This window comes from Corvus brachyrhynchos, unplaced genomic scaffold, assembly GCF_000691975.1.
Source record: "Corvus brachyrhynchos isolate BGI_N302 unplaced genomic scaffold, ASM69197v1 scaffold26, whole genome shotgun sequence".
In the NCBI taxonomy this organism is placed as follows: domain Eukaryota; kingdom Metazoa; phylum Chordata; class Aves; order Passeriformes; family Corvidae; genus Corvus; species Corvus brachyrhynchos.
In genome coordinates this window covers 1,626,746-1,646,451 of record NW_008239324.1, presented here as the reverse complement: position 1 = coordinate 1,646,451, position 19,706 = coordinate 1,626,746, and the positions used below count along the sequence as shown (strand labels likewise).

Sequence of the window (19,706 nt, the reverse complement as noted above, 5' to 3'; positions counted from 1 at the left end):
CATTCCAAAATATCATAAAGGAAAATTAGACTTGTAGGAGATTATGCAAATGAAGGAGTTTTCTTACAGAGCGAGAGGAATCTTCAAATTTTCTTTTGTTTAGGTTTTGTATTTTTGCCTACATGAAACAAATTGGGGAAATCAGAATTTTTTTGTCTCTAAATTCCAGTGCTGCTTACTTTTCTGTACTTATTTCTCTGTTACTGTGTTTGAGAACTGAAACATTAAATGAAAATTTTACTTATGATACTTTCTAGGGTGCCTCTGAACATAAAAAATCAATAGCTTACATTTTGTAAATATTTACAACTGTTTGCCTCACACATTTGTATATTTTTCAAATATTCTAATTGAATAAACCTGGGAAAGAATCAATATAAGCAGTTTTGTACATTAGAGCTACAAAAATACAACCTCTTTGAGTAACAGATATATTTATTGTCGTGTTACATTTCAATTTCCAATTATGTTTAAGAAACTATTTCCAGAGAAGGAGCAGAAATTGTGTCCTTTTCCTTCTCTGTAATAATTGTGGTGTAGTTGCCAACACATGTAACTTCTTATTAATACTGATTACTTTTGATGCATGCAGCAAAACATGAATATTATATCTCCATTAATTACTTTTAAAAAGCATATATATATTTAATTACTAGATCTGGCTCATCAGGTAAGAGATAAAATTTATGGGAAGGGCATTGGCTACAGAAGATAAGAGATGATGCTGAGCTTCTTATTCCATGAGGGACTCTTCCAGAATTATTTGAGTAAATCCAAATAAATGTGGAAAAATTCAGCAGATGAATGTGTCAGTGGAAAGACACCAAATTTGAACTGATAAAAATTAAAAATAGCTTCATTTAAATCGATTTATTTATTAATATTTTCTATATCTATACATCTGTTGTCTGTTATACCAAATATACATGCATATAATACAGAAATTAACTCCATTACATGAATACAAACTGAAATTACCTCAAAGAAAAAGATACAGGCTCTCATAGTTATACATATATTAAAATATTTCTTTCAGAGCAGTGCATTTCAATAGACTTCAGGTTTAAGAATGTACTGCCAGCTTTTAAAGCATTCATTTGCTTTTATGGGCCTGTAATGCTCCTGTGCTATTATTCATAGAGTCATCCCAGTATCATGAACTCCAAACTTGTCACAAATTATTCCCACTACTGCACAGCCTCCACAAGCAGCAACCAGGACAGAAGATGAAATGAAACTGCTTTATGAAGTTTGCCCAGATAATTGAAACTCATCATTTATACTCTGTTTCCATGTAAGTGCCTTATAAATGGTTAACTAGATTTGAATAAATCTGTCATAAATGTTTAATTGAGGGTCACTGGGTTGATTTTAATTATGGCTTATAAACATCTGTAGCATGGTTAATTTATAAGGCAATTTGTGTGTTTGTACGTAGATCTCACTGCTTTAGGACCAGGCACAAAACCAGAGAATGAAAAATTTTCCTGACTGCTTTTTGTGTTAATTGCTTTCCAATTCTTGGATTCTGGGGCCACTTTGTGACTTTTCCACTCAAATCCTGAGGGAGCAACACCTCCATGGTGTCTCACGCAGGCATTTTTATCCACTGCCCAGACCTTGGCATGCCAGTGAACAAAGCATTAGTTTAAATAGAAGATTTTTGGAAGCCAACTGTAACAGCCCATTCAATCACTCTGCATTATTCAGGATATAACCTTTTTCCTGAGCACAGGAATCTTATTGCTTGGAAGCAGCAGAAGGTGTTTGTGTCTGGAGTTCCAGCAGTACACACAGGAGATTCCACAACTGATGCACCACAGAACGTTCATCAATTTATTTCCTACACATACATGCACTAAAACCCCTCTGAAATTTGCATAACTAGGTCGTTCTGCAAGTGGGATGCTGTTGAATGATATCCTGAACTGCTGCTAAAATTGCTAAATTGGAATAAAAACTTCAATGGTGCTTTTCTGCAGCTTCTACTACCTGCTAATTTTGCAAAAGAAAGAGCTGATTTGTGAACAAAATCTAAGCACAGAATGGCAGCATTTTTCATTTTATTTAGTACAGAACCCAGGTGTGGAGAGTGCTTCTTGCAAAACTCTCTCATTTTCCGCCCCAGCACCCAGAAGATTCCCAGCTAAAGGAGGGAATTTTGGCTCAGACTTCATTCCAGGCACCAGAGTGAACCTATTGCTGTTGGATACCTGCAGCTTTGTTATTCAGCTAGCAACAGCTTTGTGTTATATTGCCTAGAAAACATCAGAATAACCAGTTTGTGATTGTCACATTTGACAAATAAATAAATACTGGTTAGGAGGACTCAGTATTTCACGGTACAGGGAACTGGGAGAATGACAGGCTCAGGAGGTACAAGCAGTTTATTTGTTAAATATAGAAACTATATGGAACATTAGGGATTTTTCAATCATAGATTTTTAGATCTGAATTCGTCTAGAAGTTCCAAGGAAAACTTTGTCTCAAACCTTGATCATTTCAAGGACAGAAAATATCCCTGGTATTCAATAGAGAGACATAAATGCTTCTCTACGAAGTCTTAATATGTATTAATAAATATATTCTCTTTGGGGTTTATATTTATGTATATCTTAATACATATAACAAGTTATTAACCAGGGAAAGTCTGAAAAATTCAGAAAATATGTACAGAAGAGATCACATGTCTGACATCTGCAGAAGTTAAGCTCTTTAAGAGCATCGTACTCCCACCTCATTTTTTTTCACAGTGTTATTGGCACCTGTATTTCCCTGTTTTTGACAACATAACCAACTTCCCACCAGTTTTGTACTTTTAAAAGTCAGTGCTTGCATGGATACACACAGCTGGGATTTTTCTTTTCATTTTTAAACTCTACTGGTATTCTGTGTAAGTAGGAAACTTGTAAAATGTGCCATCTTTTATTTGCTTTAGCAAATTACTCACTCGGTTTAATTTGTAGTTGCAGTGTGTCAACAGATATATTCAGTGCAAAGAAGATCGTTGTCAGATCTGGCTGTTAAAGAAAGTAGAAATGTACAGAAATTACGGTGTGGGATTGGTATCCGTGGGTCACTTTTTAGGTGACGTGGAAGTGACTGAAATCACAAATCCTTCTCTCTTTAAAGCAGAACATTTGGATCAAAAGCTAAGTGAGCTCCCAGGACAAAAGAGTTTGCAGTTATTTAATGCATCTTTCTCGTAATGCTATAAAAATATAGAAGAACTTCATTTGACATTGGTACCTGTTATTGGAACGCCTCTTTCCTCTTAGGCTTTGCAGATCTCTCATGGATCTATGATTTAAGCTACAATTTTCCCAGTTTGACACATAATCCATAGATACAAATCATTGTGGCTCATTTATAGCTGTCATAGGGTTTTCGCTGTAGATAAACAGACATAAAATAATTATAATGTAAAGATACCAAATTTGATAAGTTTGGGGAATTTCTGTTAGATTTTTTTTTTTTTTTCTTTAGTAGGTATTAAGTTTGGGATGGGGTTTGGAAGTCACTGGTCTTGCCAAAAGTCAAGGAATTTATCATATAGCTGTAGTGGGAATTCTGTGATCCTCAACCCTTTGTTTATATAAATATTATGTGTAACAATTTATTGATGATCTCATCCAATTGTGAAGTGTGTGGCAGGGGCAGGGAGGACATTAGCAGACACCTCAGTGACAAAATCTGTGACTCAACTGCTGACCGTGTTGACTCTTGGGGAGATTTACAGCTCACATCCCTAGAAAGTAGGATTTCATACAAGTTACTGGGAAAACAAACAAATAAATCTCAAAACCACAAGGGCTTTGAAGTAAAATATTTCTCACTTGATTTTTTAACTGAAGTTTTGCATGGAAGAAACTCAAGCTCTCAGGGATTGTACCCTGAAGGTTGATATCATTTGGAATTTTCATTCTTCCATACACCTTGAACCAGGGCTCCACTCAAAAATATATAAGAACTGAGGCTGAGGGGAAGCTTTATGAATGTATTTGATAAATGATGTTTACAGATTACCTTTGAACTTTGTGGTATATTGCTATTGACATTTTCAACACTGGAAATTGTGAGGGCAAATATCAACAGGGACCCCAAGGCAGGACCACCTGTGTCTGCTCCCACCTCCTGTGTGCCTTTCAATCTATTTCAAGCAGGGAAAGGGGTTGGGTGGAATGGACGTTCACCTGTGATGGCTCCACCCAGGGCATCCCTTACACAGGCCAGACCCATCTTCTCCCCAAGAGACAAGATTCCATTGAAGTCCTGAGTTGAAAACTTGAATTTTAAGTGTGTTCAGGCTGAGGGCTGTGGCAAAGTACTCAGTGGAAAAGTAGAAGTTTGAACATTTGAAATCTATTTCTGCCTCTCCTTTCTTGGGATGATTTGGCACTGACTGATGCTTGTTTTCTTTTTTCCTAAGTAGGAATATGTGCATTTATAAAGTATAAATGTACTTGAGCAAGCCTGTGACTTAATGACACTATATTTGCACACAGCTCCACAAATCTTTATGATCTCTAAGTATCCAATTGCTGGCAGTGATATATCATGGCCTGTTCTGTGCTTAATTATTAATTTTACTTTAAGGAGTTTCATAGTCAATATTTAGATGGTTTATTACGTACAGAAGCTTTTCCATGCTCATATTTTCTTTGCAGGGACATAATGTAGCCCTTTCAGTGCTAAATCAATTACACACAGAGTTAAAATAACTTGATTTGTAGCTTAAGGTCCCTTCCCAACAAGATGCATTAATTCTGTGTGAGTAAAACCAGGGATATCATGGCCTGCTTTTAATCCTTGCAGGGCTTTGCAGGGGTCAGGTGGCAGTGGAGGCTGTAAAGTTGTAAAGTTGTGCAACACAAGGATCCTTTCAGCCCTAAGCAATCCTGAGATGGGGAGAGAAAGGGTTCTGGAGTCTGTGCTACCAGTACAAAAGTACAAGAGAATCATTTTATTCTAACCCTACTTTCCACACCTGTAGTAATGGGCAGAAGTAATAGGAGTGGAACACATCTTTTAAAAGCCCTGGAGTTTGATGTTTTCTCAGAGTTAGATTTCATCCAGAATGAACCACTTCCAAAGATGCTTTATCTCACCTTTCCCAAATTTTTACGTTAGAATGGGATGAACTGCATCCACAATTGCCAGTCCCTCTCCAGTGACTATTAAACACCTAAAAGAATGGATATCTGAGCCTAAAATGATTGAGTGAAATTAATCACACTTGCTGAGCTAAATGATTTAATTAATGAATAAATTCAAGAAAGAATCCTTACTGAAAATATATAGCACATACCCCAAAATATATTCTTGTTACAAATATGGATAGTTTTGAAACCTGTGATTTATACAAGGTGGTTTCAAAAGCCTGTTTTAAAATCACAGAGCGCACTCCTGCAGCATCTGAATCATTTATTCAATTCAGCCATCAGTGGCTTTAAAATACAATTTCACCAAAAAGATCATTTGAAGAAGGGCTGCAAAGATTTCTGCATGCAGATACCTCAATTTCAACATGGGGAAAAGGGCTGAAAACAATTCCATATTCTGTTATTCCAGGTTGCTTTCAGACAGTGATCTCTACGGGCTTGACTGAAAGGCTGACCGATCTGAAGTGCTGGTTCCCAGAATAACTGAGGGTGTTTATCCTTCCTCCTCTGGACTCCTTTACAGTGGGAAGCTGTTGAACTTGGTTCAGGAGAATGCATGGGGGAAGAATGCATCCTTTTGGACATCTTTCCAAGACATGCTTTATAATCCTCTGTAAGGATTTGTTCCATGCTTACTTTGAGACCTTAAAATCAAATATTCCACTTCTGTTTGTGGTTTTAATAGGAATTACTGCATCTGTGATATGATTTACCCAGAAAAGTGCAATGGACTTAATGCAATTCTCTGTATGAAGAACGGGGAGTAGCTGCCCAGTTTATTTATTGGGTCCAGCAGTGAAGTCGATTATGAAATATTGATCAGGCAGGATGAATTTAAATAAGTTCAACAGGGTAGACACTACGAGATCAACCAAATAATTTGTCCAGGAGTTCAGCTGCAGAAGAGGGGAAAAGAAAAACAAAACTCACCTAAAAAGATCCTGTATTATGCTGAGAATGCTTATTCCTTGGATAAAAACTCTCAGATGTTTAATAGATCAAATGGCTGGGACTTGATGATGAAATCAATGCAAGGATGAAATAATACATCAGAATTAAGTGTGTGCTCTGGTTCCTGCAGAGGAAGATAGAAGCCATGTGAGATGATTTGCCTCCTCATTAGGACATCTGATTCTTCTTTCATTAGCACTACTTTTACAATATTGAAGCACCCTCGGCTTATATGGGTTAATTTTGGATTGATGTAGATACTGAGAGTCCCAGTGACAGATTCAGGGGTAACAGGGCTGGGAGTTTCAATTCTATTTCCACTTACTAATTTGAGATTAAAGCACAGCCACATCATATTAGTTAACAGGCAAAGAGTAGAGGTGAGAACTACCAAGGTGCAGTGACTGATGGAGTCTGTGGTGCTGTATAGTCATAATCCTACATTCATATGAAAAATTGGATATTTGTGTAAGTTGCTGGTAGCAAGAAGGGAAAGGGTCTAATGTAGAAGAAGCACCAAAAAAAAAAGGCACAGATCATCCTTTTGTTTTGTCCTTCATTTCACTCACATATATTGAAGTGAGAAATTAGGGAGGTAAAAAGGGAATAATGCAGTGTAATGCTGTGTATACCTAATACAGACCTTCAAGGTCAATGCTGTATTCCACAGCCTCACCTCAGATAAATCTTTGTTTTAGTGGCCCTGGGCTGAATTAGATCAACAGAAATTCTGGCCCACTGTCTCCAAAAGCATTTCCAATCAGGAAAGATTGGCCTTGCACTAAGAGGTCTTTTTAAAATGTAATATTATTACCTTTTAATCAGGAAGGATGCCAGTACCTTACTTGGACATAGAATAGTGCAAAGTGATTTCTGCGAAGCAATGACGTGTTTTTGATTGAAGCCCACTGAGACAGGGCAGTGTAATTGCTGCCTTCCTTATATTTGTAAGAAGTCAGTCAATTCCTTTACAAAAGTAGGTAATTTATGTAATGAGATCTTCCATCTGTGAGTGTGGCCCTGATCAAAAGATCATTGAAATCTGTGAAAATGTTCCCTTCTTAGAAAAATCTCTCCATTTTGTTCTAGAACTAGTCCTAATGCAGAATATACACACAGAGAGTGTAGCGTGGGATTTTTATTACTCAGTTCTCACTGGCTGCAATTTTTACTGTTTTTTAAAAGTAGTCACTTAGTGTCCATTAATTACACTGTTTTATTTTGAGCTTTTTTCCAATTTGGAATAATTTGGAATAATATTTGGAAAAATATTATTCCAATTTGGAATAATATTTTTCCCATTTTCATTATCAAACATTATTAGATTTTAATATGCTCCTGATTTAAAACACACTGCTGTTCCCTCCCTACCAGTGCCCCAAGTTTCCTTCCCAAAGGACACTGCTGCTTTGAAAGGGTTGTGGGATAAGATATACCTGGGCTATTTACCAAGAACTGGGAAATGTTGTTTGGTCTCCAAATTCAGTCTTTTGTGGCTTGATGGATGTGAGCTGTGTTCCCAGTGATCAGCAGTGTTTTCTTTAATAAGGGCTAAGAGAAGAGTCTGTTCTTGGTTTTGCTGCCATTCCTGTAAATACTCAGCATTCTAATTCTGCTTGACTGGCCTGGATGGAGACAAGGTGAAAGTGGCTTTGAAGTGAAAGATGGCCAGTTCTCTCCCAGAACTTCAGAATGCAAATAATTGTCAATCCTTTTTTACTAACCTAAGTGAAGTCCCTGAAACCTCTATTTTCTTTTCTACATTTATCTTGATTAAGAATGCCACCCTGCTTAGAGTCTGGGAGAAACTGGACATTAGCTCCTTTTTTGGGGAAGAAAGTTAAATGATTCACCTAATTTTGCCTGGTTTATTTTCTGTCATGAAGTTTAGGGGAAGCTTTCTACCACATTCAAGATGTAATTTCTCATGGGTATTTCTGGATACAAATTTACATCAGGCTTTATTTATTTGTATTACTTCAAAAATTGCTGTCTATTAGCAATGTGCATTGCTCTGGCCAGAACTATACCACCCAGATAAACAGGGAAGGGTAAAGAATGGGTAACTATTAAGGAAAAGGTAAAGAAAAGCTAAAAGAAAACATTTGGATTATAAAATAAAGATAAGTGCAGAATATATATTTTTAGTAAGCTCTCTGCTTGCCCTTGACTATAAAGTTTGCATCTGCATTTAAACAGCTTGTATACGCCTGAAATCAAATTTGAATGATTGCAGGCAATTCCAATTTTACATGGGAACTGGGAAAACAGCACGGTGCATCATGTGAGTTGTGAGCATCTCTGACAAAATGTTTCAGCTGTCAGGCAGCTCAGATCAAAGGGCCCAGTGACTGAGCAAGGCCCTTTGGGCAGGAGGTGTCAAGTTTTGGGCTTTTTACCTCTGATAGTTTTATAAAAGGGGAGGGAAGAGCTCAGCACTCTCCACTTCCCCTGGTGCAGTGGTGGCCCGGAGTTCAGCTGGAATTGACCAAACTCCTCTTGGGATCAGGGCTGCCTTTCTGCAGTGTTGGCCGAAGGCACTCGTGGTGATAAGTTGCACGGGGATTCTGGAAATTTCTCCATGTCAGCTTTTCAGCAAGGAACCCAAGATGCTTGTGTATCTTGTTGAGAATGGTCCTGCCTTGTTTTTACAGGGTTCCCTTAAATGATGCTTACATGTCTCATCTAGTCTCTGTTTGCTGTGATTTTTTTTGATTGATTTCTAGTGCTAGTCGAACTCCAGAGAGAATGTGGGCCCTTTGTGTTTTCTGAGTATGCCTGGGGCTGAATCTTGCTCTTTGTATGTTGAATAGATATTCTTTCACTCATAAATCACTGCTCTGTCATGTTCGCCTGCTGCGACATGTTCAATGCATATCATCATTTACATTAAACCATTTACTTCAAGAGAATGTGTTATATTGCTTTATGAGTTATGTGATCTGACATATGAGATTGTGTTATGAATTGGCACTTAGAATATTGGAACAGTAGGATGTTTTATAGCTCATGGTTATGATCCAAGAAGTAATTCATGCCTTTTCTTAATAAACTTTGCTGGTCAAAAGGGAAACAGGCATAAGAGTGTGATGTTTTTACTTAGGAAGGATCGTGGTTAAGAAAAAATCTTTGATGATTTGCTTAAACCTGCAGCCTGTTCATATCTGGAGGAAGGATATTGGTTTTTTCAGCTGCATCTCTATTATCTTAAGTCCTCTTTTACTAAACTAGCAATTCCCAATCCATCTGGAGAGGCTGTAAATGAACAAGTGTGAAGAATTCCCCGTGTCTGAGCAAGGAAGGGTGGTTTGCTGAAGGAGGAACAGCCATAATGAGTAGAACTGGAGGAACTGTTGAGGGGAGGGCAGAGCTGGAGTAGGTCTATTTTTGTGATCCCTCTAAAAGACATCATCTTATCAATTCAGGGCACAAGCTTTTGGACAATACCAGATAGGAAATTAGACTTCGTTGATTTTACTCCTCATGCACATACCTGTTTCACGCTACCTGTAGTCTACAAGACAAAAGCCTTCATCTGTTTTTTTAAATATTTTTCTTTCTTTGTGTGTGAGAAGGTGCACAGGGTCGAAAATGTAGGTTACCTTGTTTGGGGATCATGAGTTTTGTCCAACACAATATGTAAAGGAGAGCTTAGTGTTCTGAAAGGATAAATGACATTCTTCACAGTTTCTTGTATTTGCACAAAATAGAGCATAAATTTCAGTATGAATATGTTACCACAAAATGTCATAATCTGGTGTGTACAGACAATAAACACAATTTGGGACTCCTTGGTGGGGCTAACAACTTTCCATGTTTTCACCACACAATTTTACCCTAAAGAAGGAAACATCCACAGCACTGTAGACAAAATACAACACACCAAAGTAAGATCCATGTCACATAGCTCCAGCTAATGCAAATTCCCTTACTGACATTCCATATATCAATGTCTGGCCTGGAGCAGAGAATACCTGAAAACTCTTCATGTTGTTCTCACGATGTGACAGTGGCTGCAGTGTGGCTGGGGACAGGACTGTGTATAAGTCATGTTCCAAACATCCCGGGAGTGAATAATTCATTCTGCCAAAACAACTGTGCTGCTCATGGGAAAAAAGGTTAAATACCAGTACTGCAAAAGGTTGACCTGCCCATACATCTTCTCTGTTCTGTCATAATTTTCAGCTGGGAATGTCCCATTATTTCTTACTCAATTTATATGCTTCTGACTGCATTAGCTCTCTATAGATAGTAACAATTCTTGACAGTTCTTCATTTCTACTTAATATTATCAAAGTTACTTTTGTGTACTGGGAGAAGTTTGTTTATTGTTCATTCCACAGTTCACCAGTTCATCTCTCGAGACCTGCTGGCTGCAATGCAGTGGCATTCCCAGAGTACTGCTCAGTGATGCCAGCTGATCTAGAGATCAGATCTAGAGTTTAAAAAGAACCTGCCAGACATCTAAATAGAAAATGTGGAGAAGCTTTACAGGGTAGAAAATTTTTAGCCTATACAAATATAAGACATGCTCAAAGCCTGAACTCAATAATTCTTACTAAATGTCTTTAATGAGCAATGCCTTCAAGTTTTCAATAACACACATAACAGCAATTCAAATGCCCCTGACTGGAACCATAACAGACCTTTCCTCTTATATTTGTTTTGCTCCCCTGGGGCTTTTTGTCTTAAAGTACAAAATGGCAATCAAACATGTAATTAGTTATGATGAGAATATACTCATTCGCTCCATTTTCTGAAAGTTGGGCTCTAGAGATATGGGTAACCCTCTCGATTTCTTCCTTCTTTATCTCATTTTTCACTCTTTGTTCTCCTTCTTGGGTTGAAATATCTGTACTTTTGGAAAATATACCGTTGTGCAACTGGTTGTTATCATGTACTTAGACACAGCTAAATTTAAGGAGGAGGTGGAAACACAACTCTTCAGTGCAGTCATGTTAATTAAGAGAACAGGCCCTTCACTTTCTGTAACACATGCAGAAAACATTTAATGTACTGAACATAGAGTAGAGAACCACAGAAAGAGGAAAAATCACATGAGAAAACTCCATTGTGAAGTTTTTGAGCTCTGTAGCTCATAAAGTTAAGATTTCAGTCCTTAGCATGGTTAGTATTTTATTTTTGGTCCTAAAATTCAGTCTTAAGGCTGTAGGCTCGAGACACTTGTTCACATTTCATCAGGCTAGAGATAAGCCTGACTTCCACTCCTGTCCATCTCTTCCTTTAAACCCAGCAGCTGCATATAGTAAATAAATAAAAGTTTAGTAGTAATGTTCTCTTGGCATCTTGATGCAAAAAAAAGGAAGAAAAGGAAAGAAAAGAAAAAAAGAGTGAGAAAGGTTATTAAGAGGTTATTAACAAAATGCCAAAGAGCTTTTCACAAGAAACCATCTGTTCCTATCACTCCAAAACTGTGCATGTATTATGTTTTACTTCTTGGTGCCTAAGGGGAGATTTTGCCAATATTTTCAAATAAGCAACACATTGATAGCTGCAGCCTCTGGAGCAATGGCCCGGGAGTGGGATCTGTGTGTGACCAACGAGGTACCCTGGGAGGCTCTGACTGATCCTGGGAATTCTGAGTGATTCCGTCCAGAAATAAATAAATAAATAAATATTGACAAGTGAACCCTGAATATGGAGGCACACCAAGATACAACTGCACCTTTCCTGGGAGAGTTTCCTCCCTGGATGTCTGTGCGTCATCAGCACAATGAAGAAGTTGCTGATTTTGCAGACATTCCTTCCCCAGCCTGATAAGTTAATATACATTGTTTAACATGATAATGCAGCAAGCTGTTGTTTTGTGGTTTGAAAGCCAGCTGCATTTGATTGATGCCAGGAATGGAAGTATTTGTAAAATGACACTGAATTAGATGCAGTCAGTTTATGGGCCTGGGGAAATGAATCTTTTATGAAGAATAAAAGTTTATGATGAAGGAGAAATACTGAAGAAGTGTGCATCTTGAATGAAGCTCCTTTGGACTGGATGCATGCTGCAGAGCCTTTCAAAACTTTCCTTTGGGTCACTATATTTTTAAGAAAGAGATCTCTATATAAGTATTTTCTTTTGTGGTGATCCAATCCCAGTGAGTTGTGTTATCTCTCTGGACACCTCAATTAGGATAGGGAATGTCTTCCCTGGAAATGTAGCTATTGGGGTTCTCCAAAGGGTTCCAGGTGTATATTTTAGCTGCTGGATTAAATCCCTTGTGATTTTTGAGGCATCAGCCACAAATATGAAGCACATAGGGGTGTAGTTTTCTGTATGGGTTCCCAAACAAAAAGCCAGACACAACCTGCACTAATACATAACAACATCTAAATACAATCCCCACATTTTATGTGTGTTTTTACACGTAATGAGAAGTTGTGAGAATAGAATAACTTTAAAATTAAATTTAAATGCCACTTTGCTGGTAGCCAGAAACCAATACCTCAAAACTTTTGAGAGAAGAAGCACAGAAAAAAGATGGATCTAATTCTCTCTAGCTTTCCTCCTGGAGCTGGCATCTCTATCCAAAATGAATGTAAAATTCTGCTCATCTGAGTTGCTGGGATTCTTATCTGTGTGCACCAAAGGAATGATTGCAGGGAGCAAGATAATGTCAAGTGAGTTGAAAGGTTAAAAACTGCAGCTGGCAAATCAGAATCAGATTCAGGCATTGTGTTAAGCCAGTTCTGTGCCAGAGTAACGAGAGATTAGGGGATTTATATCAGATCTTAAAATTTACATGTGCCCTCCACTCTTATCATCAGAAATATTTCAGTAGGACAACTGTACAAATGGGATTTCTGCTTGAATATATATTGTAATAAGTTTCTAGATCTCTGCTGAACATCAACTCATCTAATAGATTAATAATAATAGCAACTGTGTATTCATTCAAAATGTTGTCTACTGTACTTGGGTATGGCATCTTATTAAAGTGCATTCTTCAGGAAACCATTGTGTACTGAAACCCATTTTATTTCACATGAACTTGGGCACTCTTTAACATCCCTTGAAGATTTGCCTTAGTCTTTATTTATTTCACTGAAACCTTGTGATTAGGAGACCCTTGTGAAACATGTTATCTAACACTAATATAAAAAACCCCTGAAAACTGTGATAAATTTAGAAAAAAAGCAGATTGTGCTGTATTTGTGAAAACAGGGTGAATCTTCATTCTTCAAAAAAGAAAGCAGCTCTTTTCTCTCTTCTGAATCAGCCTCACACAAAGTAGGTGAAAATATCAGGGCTGGGATCGTCTTGTAACACTGGAAAACATGGCATGGTATCCAGTGGTAAGCTTCTCTTTGAGCTGTCTGACCTTTAATCACTGGTGAATAAAACCAACATGCTGTCAGATCTCTGTTTTTCTTCTCAAGGGGGTAACTCTGCCTGAAGTAGCAATGAAACAAAACCTCTGAGAGCTTATATCCAAGGTCACTACAAGAAGAGGCAACACTCTGTACATTGAGAGGTACAACAAAAGGGGGGAAAAAAAAGAAGATATGTATCTAAACAAGCCAGTTGAGTTTGTTTAACAGTGAACAGACAGTTGTTATATCAGCCTATAAATGAAACTGGGTTTGTTTTTATTTTTACCACAATATTTCATTTTTATTTTATTTTTAAAATCCAAGACCTTCAGAAAGAAAATAAACTCATTGTGCATGAGTGCTACATATTTCTGTTATTGGGGCACTTGTAATATAATGTCTTAGGCCTTGTCTGTATTATAAGGTTTTAACCTCTTGTAGTCATTCTGCCACAGAAGCCTCTGTGAATACTGAAAACAGAACATATGGTCTTACAGATCAATTAAGAAAAGAAGAGAAATGTATTTAAAATGTGTTAATCATGATAGTTTAAAATAATACTGTCCCAGTCTGTGGGGAAAAGAAAGGGTTAGTTCCCACAGAGGAATTAATCTCTAACAGAGAATTGTGACTCACTCTGGCACTCTGATTCACACATGAGATAATGGTGTCAGTGCGAAGTTACTTCAATGGAAATTGTGCAGATCATGGAATCTGACAAATTGCTTCAGTTGGGATTTTTAGCCCAAAGACTGGACCCCGTCCTAGATTTCTTATTTTATAAAGTTTGCTATGTCTTGCAGTAATCTGTTACTTAACTTTGATTCACCATTGAAATTACTTTCTTGATTTGATCATGACTTTTTTGTTATTTGGTAGAATTTCATTCTGTCTTCAGCTCAATATTACCAGAAATATTTAATCTTGCTGTGACCATACATTATTTAGTTAGATTGCTTTTCAAACTAGTGCTTACATTTACAATTATAAATGAATAGATGAAGAAATCATTTTGGTCTAGGGGTGAGGATCTTACAGTTCAGCCCAGGTGTCTCATTACACCCTTTCTTTGTTTCTCAGTGTACTGTACAGAGCTGATAAAATGCCATGACAGAATCTTCAGGCTGTGCCAGCCTCTGGGCTGCCTGTCTGGGGAAAAGCCTTGATCCAGGGATGCAGGATGTGCTCCCCTTGCTAAGCACAGAACTGGCAGCAGCTCAGTCCTCTCTCTATTAACTGTGATAAAGAAGCAGAGTGAGGTTTTTCCCCTGCACAGCATTTAGGAATCTGTGCAGGCAAAAGCATTTCCCTTATTACACTCTGCAGCTGAACTGTGTGCTCAGGGAATTTCCTGTCAGAGAAACCTTCAGCACTGGAAGGACAGTGGGGCAAGAGAGATGGGGGGCTTATTGAGCTTGATTCAAAAAATCTGATAAATTTGTGCAAATTGAAACTAGAATACTGTAGGCTTTAATAATTACAAAATTTCTTATTGACAGAAATGACATCCAATCAATTTTTGAACTGCAATACTTTACAGTGCAAGTAGAGACCTTCCTGTTATTTCAGTATTGTTGTTTCCGTTGTAGCCATCTGTGGACTGAAGTGAAAGAGATACAGCTGTAGTTCATTTAGTGAAATGCAGTTAATATGGTTGGCTTCAAAGCAGAGAAGTAGAGGCAGGTTGTGTTAGAGCACACAAATCTTCTGTTGGCTGAGTAACCAGCAAAGATAATCTGAACACAAGTACAACCTAAAGATCAGGTGGAACTACTCAGTGGTGTTGATGAGATATTTACAGATTGGACCCACCTGGCTGTCCCAGGCAGAGGGAGCTCAGTCTGAGAGGTTTTTGCTCAGTGCCTGCTGTGTGTGCCCCTTTCCCCAGGAACCACCGTGATGCGCATGGCAGCGTTTGATGCCGACGACGCCAGCACGGACAACGCCCTCCTGCGCTACAACATCCTCAAACAGACCCCCACCAAACCTTCCCCAAACATGTTCTACATCGACCCAGAGAAGGGAGATATTGTCACAGTGGTGTCCCCTGCGCTGCTGGACCGGGAGGTGAGTGAGCACTTCCCTATCTCCAGTCTCACATTTTGATGGTTGTGTCCCTAATCTTCTTGTGGGGTGTGAGATGAGGTTCTGAGTGTTGTTGTGTGGGATTTGGCTCGGTTTAGAGGAGTCTTTTTAGAGTTTTGTTTATTGTTTACTTGGACCTAAGAAGTTCTAAACTCTGATCGCTGTTTATAAATCTAGTAGTTCGTAATTTCTGCTCAAGACATTTTGTGTTCGGTGATGAGAGAGAAGCACTCAGGATTAAGTGGAATTCAACTTAGAGTTACTAACTGACACCCAAAGCTAATTGTACATATGCCTCACTCTGAGGTTATTAGTTTAGTGCTCTATATCCTTTCCTAGAATATCTTTATGAGTGGATTTAATGAACTAATTAACTTGGTACCCCATAGCTAAAAAAAAAAGGGTAGGAAAGGAACAGGTAATCTACAGGTGGCTTTAAGGTGAATTACCTTAGTGCCAAAATCTATGCTTATAACAGATCATTAACATTATGAGAACATAAATAGATAGCACAGAAATCCTAGGTATGATCATTTTATGTTCAGAAGATAATAAAGTGGAGCCAATCTGCTAATCCAAAGGTTTAGATACCAGAATGTATAAGATCTTGGCACCAAAAAGAGTTACTCTATAAATCACCATTTCCTTTGATGAAGTAGCCCTGGGTGCTCTTAGATTCCTGGAGACATCCAAATTCTTTTCTTGTAGGATGTTTCGGACATGTGCTGAGCACTGAGCTTGTCTTCTAAGCTGATTACATTCAGGACTGTCCAATGTTCTCAATATTCAGCACATTATTTTTTGTTTTAACCAGATGAAAATGCTGCCCATACCACTTCCCTTTCTACGTGGGTAGGTTTTTCTACAGGCTTTTCCAACAGTAAACATTTCATGGGTAAACCAGGCACAGATTCCAGACACACTGTGCAGTATAACTAAGGGTAAAACAAGGGTCTGGGCCTGTAGGTCTGTGTTTTTAAGTTCAGAGAGATTCTAATCTTTTCGTATTTGGGTGGTTGGCCGCAGAATGGTGCCCAGGTTAAGGTTTATACAATCACTACCTTTTCTCCCCTCAAGTTTCCCTTTTAAATTCGTTGTTTCAGTTCAAAATCTTTTTACTATTTTCTAAAGACAGTCTTAGGTATTTTTATTCCTCATAGATAACCATTCCCCAGATTAAACCAATTTACTCAAAATTAGAAAATCAATGGAAGGGAATGAATATGGCTGCTTTTCCCAGTGCCTTCCAAAGGTCACTGGTGATTCATGAAATAATGATGCTGTCTCCATGCAAGAAACCTGCCCTCAGTTGAATGGGTGTTATGGGTGGGTAGTATATCCTGAAAGCAGGATCTGAATTTCTCATGATTTTTAATAATAATCATTCAATACCTTTACTTTGAAGGTGACATGACAAGCTGTGGTCTTGTTGAAACTCCAGAGTAATTGCTGTTGTTGTCGTTCCAAATCTGAGTGCTATACAAGTGTAGAAGTGTACAATTTTAACACCAATACTAAGGATTATCTGCAGTTACAATCCAGTCTTGTCTTGTTTTGTCAGAGGAAAGGCTTGGGGAAAAGGATGTTTTCTATTTTTTCACAAGATTCTCTGTGCAGTCTGTCATCTTTGGGGGTTCAGCTTCTTCTCCCCCTTCCTGTTTATATGTCTTGAGTAGAAACTGGTGGTCAGACCTCCTTTTTCAGATCTGTGGAGTTGCCATTCATGATTAGAGATGTACAACTTCTATTTTTAACCATAATTGCAGCTTTTAGAGACAAGCAGCCTAATGATTTTATTCTGAAAAAAATCTGGCTACCAACTTAATCTCAATGTTATATAAATAACTCTTATGTATTTCTGTGTAACTCGTGAAATTGAGTTATTGTAAAAAATTGCCTGTCTGAGGTGGGGACAGAGGGGAGTAAAACATGGAGGAGGAAATGTCTGAGTAGTTTAGGAGGAAGAAATGTCTGACTGGATTCCTGCTTGGGATATAAGGTGTCTACACATCACCAGGCTTGAATAAGTGGCATTCTGGAACAGTGCAGGGCTGGAGGGAGTACCCTGTGCCATTCCTCTGCAGGATAGCAGCTGTTATTAATGCCTTATTTTTGGGAACCTGTGTAAATCTTAAATGTTTTGGCTCCTTGTAACAATCTTGCATGAAATGTGTTGTAGAAACACGGGAGGAAGAAGTGTTCCTTCCCCTGAAAGCCTTGCTAGAAGGTGTGAAACACCAGAGGGGACAATTGGGGATTGAGGACAAAATCCTCACAAAGGAGAATTTGTGAACAGGAGACAGGAATGGTTCTCTCTCAGCAGTTCTTATCTTGCTTTTCTTGGCCTCTCAGTGGATAATGTGCTGTAGTAGACACACATAGGAAGCAGCAAACCTTTCCATCATGTTTTCCACTGCGTGGCAAAGGGAATGCATGGTGAGCTGATCCTGTTTGAGGACTGGGATTTGAGTCAGCAGCATTTGCAGCTGTAGCTCATGAAGATACACACAGTCTTTGTATGTGGGGTGAGAGGAAAGGGAGGTTGTGCAGGGGAATTCCACAGTCCAGACACTGCAAAAGCTGGTCCTGGTGAATCTGATTATTCAGGATTTCCAGTTCAAACCAGCAGCTTCTCTTAGGTTTTCCTTAAACCTTTAATTGGGTCAACTGCCTGTGATTGTAGGTGTGCTCTTTAAAGCTGTAGTAGCCCTAGACACCAATCAAGAAGCTGAACTAAAGTAAAAATTTCTCTAGGACGGACATGGAGAAAACTGTATTTCATTATCAATGTGTATATGCACCCGAGGTTTATATGAACTCTTCCAAAGCATCTTAAAACACTGATTAAAATTACTCCTTTTTTCCAACTCTGTAAGATTTACTGCTGCTTGGTCCTTGATGCTTTTGGGAAACTCTCCATTGCATTTAAGACAAATTAGCAGAATATAAATTGTGTGAGGGATGGTTTTGTGGTTTGTTTTGTTTTTTTTTTTTTCATTTTAAGTATGATTTATTTCACGTTTGTGCATCAGAGGGAACAGGAGACTGGAGGTTTTGTCCAGTGGGAGACACTGAGATGTGGAGATAGAAAACACCTGGCAGGTTTTGCATGTACTGGATAGTCCATATTGTTTCTCTATGCTTCAGCATGTTCAGAAAAGGAGCTATGGCCTAGTCTAGAAATTCTTGTTCCAGGGCAAAGAATCAAAATACAGGTATTTACAACGAAGTAAAATAAAGTTTGGGCACCTAGAGAGCTCAGATTTTAAATCCAATTATATAGGTGGGAGATTCTTAGTTTGCATGAGTAAACATCTATGTTAATAACTTTAAAAGATGAAAATGAAAGAATATTTTTATTTCTAAAGTGTTATCAGGAAAAAAAGTTATTTCTAAGTAGACACTTTTAAAACAAAACAAAATTTAAAAGAATAAAGGAAAGAATTAACTTTTTTCCAGTCAAATCCAACTGTGCATCTTGACTATGCAGGATCAGATCAAAGTGAAGAGAATTTTTTAAAAAGTCCTACAATTCTTCAAAATTTCTTTTTCTGTGACTCCCATTTACTAAGTCTGTTGCTAAATGGGGAGTTTGGAGGTGGCAGTGCTCCCTGTTAGGAATTGCCTGGGTGTTTGATGGTGCAGTGATGGGAGATGGAGTTGCTTTGGAGCTATTTCTGTAATGGAGTATCACCTACAAAAAGTCCTCCTGTCCTGTCTGCACAAAAAGGGTGTGCAGGACCCCCACAGGCTCCATCCAGCAGGATGCTGAGGGAATGCTTCCTGCCTCCAAGGAAACAGCACAGTGTGGGATCTGCGTTTATGCACCAGCAGATTTTTATTTTATAAATTTTTTAGATTCAGAATTGTTTCCAAAAGTGCATGGTCCTGGGGCTTTAAAGCAAAACTCAGGTAATTTCTCAAAAAACATCCATTTTCATTTTCAGAAGGCGGGTAAGGACACATTTTTGAAGATTAATGTGGGGTTTTTTTTGGTTTTTTTTCTTGTGGGAGTTAGGCATCCTTGAATGTGTCAGTAATAAAGATTGAAGAGTGTTAGGGGGCAAATTATACCTCCAGGTATCCGTTGGAGAACACATTTTGATTCATAAATTCAGAGGAGAAGGATGCCCTCCATCAAAGTATATGGTCTAAATGACACAAAATAGAGCACAACAGGGA

The 19,706-nt window shown here is 38.2% G+C and overlaps 1 protein-coding gene across 2 annotated transcripts in view; it reads left to right on the top strand.

The window, feature by feature from the left end:
- The window catches only part of CDH13 (cadherin 13), a 449,314-nt gene that overhangs the window by 296,220 nt on the left and 133,388 nt on the right, over nt 1-19,706 (top strand). For both annotated transcript variants that reach the window (XM_008638691.2, XM_017741000.1), the window contains exon 7: nt 15,328-15,506. In XM_008638691.2, coding sequence (XP_008636913.1) covers nt 15,328-15,506 — 179 coding nt within the window. The remainder of the gene's footprint in view (nt 1-15,327; nt 15,507-19,706) is intronic.